This window comes from Athene cunicularia (assembly GCF_003259725.1).
Source record: "Athene cunicularia isolate RWA chromosome 3 unlocalized genomic scaffold, athCun1 chr3_part1, whole genome shotgun sequence".
In the NCBI taxonomy this organism is placed as follows: domain Eukaryota; kingdom Metazoa; phylum Chordata; class Aves; order Strigiformes; family Strigidae; genus Athene; species Athene cunicularia.
Genome location: NW_020799097.1, coordinates 751134 through 758026, shown reverse-complemented (window position 1 = coordinate 758026; position 6893 = coordinate 751134). Strand labels below are relative to the sequence as shown.

The 6893-nt window shown below is 49.5% G+C and overlaps 1 protein-coding gene across 1 annotated transcript in view; it reads right to left on the bottom strand.

The window, feature by feature from the left end:
* HADHB (hydroxyacyl-CoA dehydrogenase trifunctional multienzyme complex subunit beta) overlaps positions 1–3521 on the bottom strand; it is a 14519-nt gene extending 10998 nt beyond the window's left edge. The window contains exons 1-5 of the mRNA XM_026846321.1: positions 3514–3521; positions 3092–3121; positions 2511–2610; positions 1234–1321; positions 456–643 (exon numbers count right to left, since the gene is read on the bottom strand). Of these exons, the coding sequence (XP_026702122.1) occupies positions 456–643; positions 1234–1321; positions 2511–2610; positions 3092–3121; positions 3514–3521 (414 nt within the window). The remainder of the gene's footprint in view (positions 1–455; positions 644–1233; positions 1322–2510; positions 2611–3091; positions 3122–3513) is intronic.
* Between the last annotated feature and the right edge of the window lie 3372 nt (positions 3522–6893).

The window sequence follows — 6893 nt, the reverse complement described above, 5'->3', positions numbered from 1 at the left end:
GGGTCATGGTGGGGCTGGAGGAGCTGCAAGGGCTTTTCCAACCCAGATGATCCTGGGATTCTGTAACATTAAGCACATTTCTTCTATCATCTAGGAAACAAAAATTCTTCTGACCTTTAGGACCCTTGCATAAGCTTTCTATTTATGGGAAAAAGCTTTTGCAGTCTCCAGCACCATTTGTCTAGGAATTGCGGGAGAGGGAAGTTTTGAAATAAGTTTGATTTACTGAAGAGCAACACATAAGACGACAAAGCAGAGAATCACCAATGTCATGAGATGCATTAACCAACTGCACCTTTAACCTAAGGCACAGCACAGAGCCGATACACCGGCAGCCATCTTATCCTTTTTTTAATCCTCCCCACTGAGGCTAAAAAAAATGCCTAAGTCCACTTGTTTTACACCTCCTTATAAAACAGATTAGCTAAATATCTAAATGCCTGGAAAAAAGTTACCTCAGGAGCAAAGTAGTCAGGGCGAATTTTGGAAAGCAGGGAGAGCTTCTGGCCTAAGGTCTTGGCTCGGTTAAGGGTCAGCATAGTCTTCCTCATCTTCCTACTGTGACGAATGGGAACGTCTGACATCAGCTCCACACCCCCCGCTACGACGACGTCGCACTGGCCAGCAGCAATCATACCCACGCCTGCAGAAGGAGACAGAGCTTCCCATGAGAGCTGCGGGGAGAAGTGATACTTACCCTGTTTGTGCCTTGTACACTACATTTTCTTTCCTCTTCCAGCCTCTGGCTTTGGCCGAGTTACAGAACACGGGCTTAACATAGACCAAGCAGGGTGAACAGATGTTTTAAGTCACACTAGTTTTATAACTTTGCTTCCACTTCTCTTTGTCACACACAGCAGTTGGGAAAATCAGAGCCCCAGCCATTAGACAGTAACCAGGTCTCCATTTTTTTTGCACTGTTTAGGCTAAGTCAGACATGAAAGCAGCCTGAAAGGCAGCAACTTCCTTATCGTGACATGGTTGTTACCTCCCAGGCTAACACAGACCCTGAGCACAAACTACTGCTGAGTGCAGAGGGTGCCAAGCTGCTGGCAGGTCTACAGCAGACAACCAATACATACTGTATTTTGTTGGTTCAAAACCTTTCCCTCCATTCTAGAATTTCTTCAGATGTTCACTTATATTCACTAAGCAGTGCAAGTTAGACGGGGGATGCAGAGGAGTTGCTAAACTCAGTCTCACACCCACAGCTTGTTCTTCCAGCCAACATACCTGTGGTCATAGCCTGGTTTGAAGAAATGCAAGCCATGGTGACTGTATGGGCTGGAGTTTTGTCAGAGAAACCCGCTCCCAAGGCAGCCTATGAGCAAAGAATGGGTGTTAAAACCTACACCTTCTGCAAGACAGGGTCAGAGCTGCCTTCTGCCCAGCAACACACCTCTCCAGACTACACTGAGAAGCAGCACATCGAGTTTCCAGTCGGGCAATTACTGCAGCAGCTCATCCCCTCCCCAGACTGCAGGGAGAGGAGACAGCAGCTGCCAAGGCTCTCTGCCATCACCAGCCCCCCATTAACAAAGGGACAAAGTCATCACACCCCCCACAATTTCAGAGAACTACTCGACATCATCTCTGCTCCACCTTATTTGCAAAGGCGACACGTGAAAGGAATTACTTAGACCCCTCAGCACAAGGCACTTGCTTTTCAGAGAGCAGAAAACACTCCCTTCAGCTCAGCAAGCAGTGCTGCAGCTGCCCCAGCCGAGAGCCCGGCCTCCCGTCATGGGAGAACCACTCCCAGCAAGACCTTCCCTACTTGAGACGTGGCCAACTGGTTGAAAGTTCAACAGTTGTTCCCGAGTTAAAATTACACCGCGGCAGCCTCATCTGACTGGCAGGTGACCAAAGCAAGTATTTGCATATACAAGGCGAAAACTGCTGATGGAACTGGAGAGCCTCAGAATCTCCCGAGTCTTTCCAGCCCAGGTTACGTCACCGTTTCGCCCAGTTGCAGAAAACAGCAGGTTAAGAAAAGTCCCAAGCCGCCTCTGTAACGTGGGTTCAGTGGATAATTTCTGTGGATAATACACGGATTGTTCTCTGACCGCCAGAAAAATGGGCAGCTAAGCTACTCCATTTCAAATCATCCCAAAGATGCATCTGATCAACCGACTAAAAGAAATAAATACCAGAGTAAAGCAACGTATCACAGCACGTTCTGGTCCCCCCAGGTACTTCAGACAAGCCAGCGTTTGAGTCTGACTGGTAATTAAGAGCTGAGTGATCAGCAACCATTAACAAGAGCTTGCCTTTCAGGGAAGAGCCAAGCAGAGGCTCCAGAGGGTTAAAATGCACTTGATCTACGGCAGATTTCAAGAGGAGGCAGAGCCCATACAGTCACTTCACAGGCACAACTAGTTCATGTTCTCAAATCACATGTAAATGAACCATAATACTGGAATTTCTTTCTTTTTTTTTGGCAAATGTTTGTCATCTTCATACTCGCTGCAGAAATAGGACTCACAGGGGAAATGCTGCACGTAACCCACCTCTCTGGCAACATTACTGGTTTTCACCTCCTGGATAACTGTGCCGTAAACAATATAATCAACGACCTCCCGTGGGACACTGGTCCGGTTCAGCAGCCCCCTAAGGAGAAGATCAAAACAAGCAGAATTTGCACCACGTAAGCAATAACCTTGTTCCAGTCCTCAAACAGCCTCTTCCCACCAGGTTGGCTGGAGAATGAGGCAACAATGGAGCTGCACCTTCCAAACCCAGCTCAGAAGAAATCTTGTGCACGTCGGTACTTAGGGAAAAGTGTAACTGACTACAAACTGCAAACAATCATGCGGATAAAATCATGTAAATGATGTAAAATGATTACATAATTTAATGAAACTGGCTACTCTATCCCTTCACTGCTCTCAGAAACGGCTGTTAGTACCTTCCCCAATTTGGAGTGTTCTGACATCAAAGTTAAAAAGAAGGCCCTAAGAGGTAACAAAACTAATCACCCTCAATGTAGGAAAGGGTAAAACTTCAGTAAAGACACACAGAGAAGGAGCAGTGCGTTTTCCCAGTTCATCAGTAAATACTGTGTGATTTGCCTGAACATCTTGACAGACACTCCAGCGCAGCAAACCCACCCCAGGCAGCGCTTCAAGGCCACTGGGATTCAAATGTGGTTCCGTGCACCAGGAAGTACCAAAGAAAAAACGAAACTAAAGGCACCTCAATCAATACCTTCCCTTCCGCAGCACATTAAAAGCCCCTCGATGGCCAGGACAGAGCCCTCACGCAGGACTAACACGCTGTCATCCAAATCAGGCTGCCCTGGTGAAGCACGGCGTTCAGACTTGGCACGAGGACACCCAACCACAATCACCAAACCTTGGGCCTTGAAATCGCCTTCCCCCGCGCCTCGAGTAAAGCCTCCTCTCTTTCCAACAGCACTTTTCCCCGCTTCTCAACAAAACAAACCCACTGCTCACGGCCTGCAGCTTTCGACAAACCACTGCAGAACAGGAGGGACAGGCAAGAGGTCAGAACCAGCTCATTATTCTGGTGGCCAGTTAAGTTTTCTCTGCGAGGGCCAGATTGGTTTTCCCATGAATTGTTAAGCACACACCAACAACAGAACCCCAGAATCCTTCAGGCTGGAAAAACCCCTCGGGATCAGCGAGTCCAACCCTCAGCCCGACTCTACACAGTTCTCCCCTACCCCACATCCCCCACAGCTCATCCCAACGGCCCTGAAACCCCCCCAGGGATGGGGACTCCCCCCTGCCCTGGGCAGCCTGTTCCACTCTCGCACCACTCTTGCTGGGAAACATTTTCTCCTCCTGCCCAGCCTGACCCTCCCCTGGGGCAGTTTCCAGCCGTTCCCACTTGTCCTGTCCCTGATCCCCTGGGAGCAGAGCCCAGCCCCAGCCTCTCTGCAATGTCCTGTCAGGAGCTGCAGAGAGGGATGAGGGCTCCCCTCAGCCTCCTCCTCCTCACACTCAACACTCCCAGCTTCTTCTGCACAGTTGGGCCCTTACTGCACAGTTAAGGTGAGATAATTCAAAAAGATAATTCAAAAAGTTCAGGAAGTCAACTAATTTTCACTCCTGTGGGAAAGCAGTAGCAAGGAGTGCATATAACTGCTCTGGGTAACTTGCTACTTCTCCATGAGGTGTCTGAGCATCTCAGGATCAAGCCAATCCACGTCACGTCACAGTATGGTTCAAGATGCCACTGTCAGAGCTCTCCCACAGTGATGATTAACAGAGTTCAAGGAGAATTTCCCAGTGCCATCAGGCCTGCAAATCCTAACGAGCACAAACGGCAGCTCCTTTACAAGCAGGAAAAGGACAGACATGTGAAAGCAGCCTAACTCCAGCTAAATACTGTGCTCAAGCCAGCTGAGCACCTGGACGAGACTCCAGCACTGTTCTGGGGTTACACCAGCCACTCTGCACAAAGCCAAGGAGGAGGGAGAGCTGCTGTCCAGGACTTTTCCAAACTCCAGGCAGCTCAAAGCATCAGCCACCTGAGCAAACCCCCCACAATGAACCCCCCCAACGCCAGATCACCCCAACTGCTCACTAAGGGCCACAGCTAAAAACCCACCTACATGTGGGTGCTCAGTGGCTCCACCAAGAGCTGAGCCTCTTACTGGATTTCAGAGCTAATTCCACAAGGTTCTCCTCCTCAGGGACAAATCCCCTCCCCTCTGGGCAAGCGATCTGGTTATGCCAAGACAGTTTATAAACCCCGAGCTCAGCCTCTCTATTCTAGAAATAGCAATCCATCAGGTGACGACAGTGCGCGAGCTCTGCGGCTGAGTGCGAGGGGCCTTCAGAGGTGGAGAGGACTCTGCTGCAAGCAGGGCTTTGCCTGTAGTTTTATTTATTTGCAACTTCCTCAAACTAAGGCTGTCCATAGCATATTTCTGAGGGTTAAGTAGAATGAGACTCTGGAAAAGGGAGGCAGCTTCAGAAATAGTCTTCCCTAGACCAGGCCCACTGAGATTCCCAGTGTTTTCACTTTACCTGCAGCTTGTAACTGTGAAGAGCAGCTGAGTGACCGAGCAACTGGAAAAACAAGAAGCGAAAAACGAGGGTCAAACTCGAGGTGTTAGAAACATTTCTAGTTTCTATAAGAACTGTTAAAAAAGATAACATCCCCGTAAGACAACTACACCTGAAGATGTGTGAGATACTTTTTAGTTTATTCATAAAAACAACACTGTTCATATTACCCGTTAACATGAGATTCCTCCCACATCTGACACGGGAAGGGACAAGGATCACAATGGAATTAGTTACTTTAAAAAAAAAAAGCCACTGTCACCTTTTTTAAGATGACAAGGGAACAGTCATTCAGATACAAGCATCCATCCCAAACCCAACACTTAGAACTTTATGACACATGAATTCAATAATTTTATAATTGTTTATACTTTTAATAAACATAAAGATACTCACAGCCCCTGGCAGCCCATGCTGAGGAAGCAGGGAGGTTTCTGATGGCATGGGTCAGTATGGAACTCATTTTGATACCTAGAGAGCTGGAAAAAGACTGATATTAGCCCAGTCTGGTCTATTCTGAATAATTTCAAGGTGAGCGATCTGCCCACTTCTCGCAGAGCCAAAAAACTGAAGGAGAAGAAGACGCTCCAAGGGCAGCAGCGCAGAGAATTACTTCACACTATGCTTTCTGAACAGCAGCTAACACACGAGGAGTCTGGCTTCTGACTGTGGCCTGCGAGTGTTCCTGTGTATAAATACTCGTCTCCCCATGACCCAGCACTGTACTAACAGCCGCCAGCGCAGTTTTCGATTCCCCTCCCGATAACTGTTCCACCACTTCCCCACTGGAAAATTGTCCCAGTGCCCAGCCGGTCTCGCTGCCAGTGTGACTCTCCTTGACGCACTCTCCTTGGCACAATTTCAAGCCGTTACCCCTCATTTTAACTGTTGATGCCAACCTCAGTAACTTTCACTGCGTATCCCTGCGGGAGGCGGAACGAGTTGGCATCCGCTGCCCAAAAAACTTCCTCTGTCACTTTCTCAAAAAGCTCACAGCCCACAGACAAATCCTCATCTACAGTTTTTATTGCCCAGGGCAAAAAATAGTCCTCACAGCTCCAGTTCTTTGGCTGCCTCACAACATTGTTAATCTCACTCCGTTATGCATTTAGCATTCAAGCTAACAGCACTCCCTGCCCCAAATACACACACTTTCCTCAGAGAATTAGGGACACCCCTGTGGTCCCAAGCCCAGCCCACCCAGGTATGGCAGTCCTCCACAGCTTCTCCAAACTCAGCCTCAGCTGCCAGCCACCCCCTTCCCCTTCTATGTCTCACACCTGTGACCACGCAACATTTTTCGTTCCCCAGCCCACTCTGGCACCCCACAAACCAAACCTGGGCTCCTCACATCAGCAAAGGCCCAGAAAACAGACCTCCTCTTCCTCCCCAGCATCCCTCTCTATGCCGTCTCTCTCCTCCATCTGTGCCAAGCTCTCCTCCCACATCTGATGGAACCTTTTCCCCAAATCTCCCCTGACAAAACATTTCCTCTCCAGGCACCCAAACCAGGCCCTGCACACTGCAGAGCCGCTCTCCTCACAACACACGCGCTGACCTCACCCCAACACGCACTAGCCCCCACATTTTCCATAGCCAGCTGCTGCCCTGGCACACCGAGACAGCCTCACACCCCCACAAATCGAGCTGCCCAAAGCTGCTTCCAGAGCCTGCAGCATCCGCCCCGCTCCCACAAACAGCCCCCTCTCCTCCTCCCCACACACGACACGTGTCCCCTGACCCTTGTACAGGTCACAACACCTTTCACACCCACACACGCCTCAAGGCACACACAAGCTACAACCCCCCCGCACTACCCACCCGCTTCTCCTCTAGACAGACAACCCCCCCCCCCCC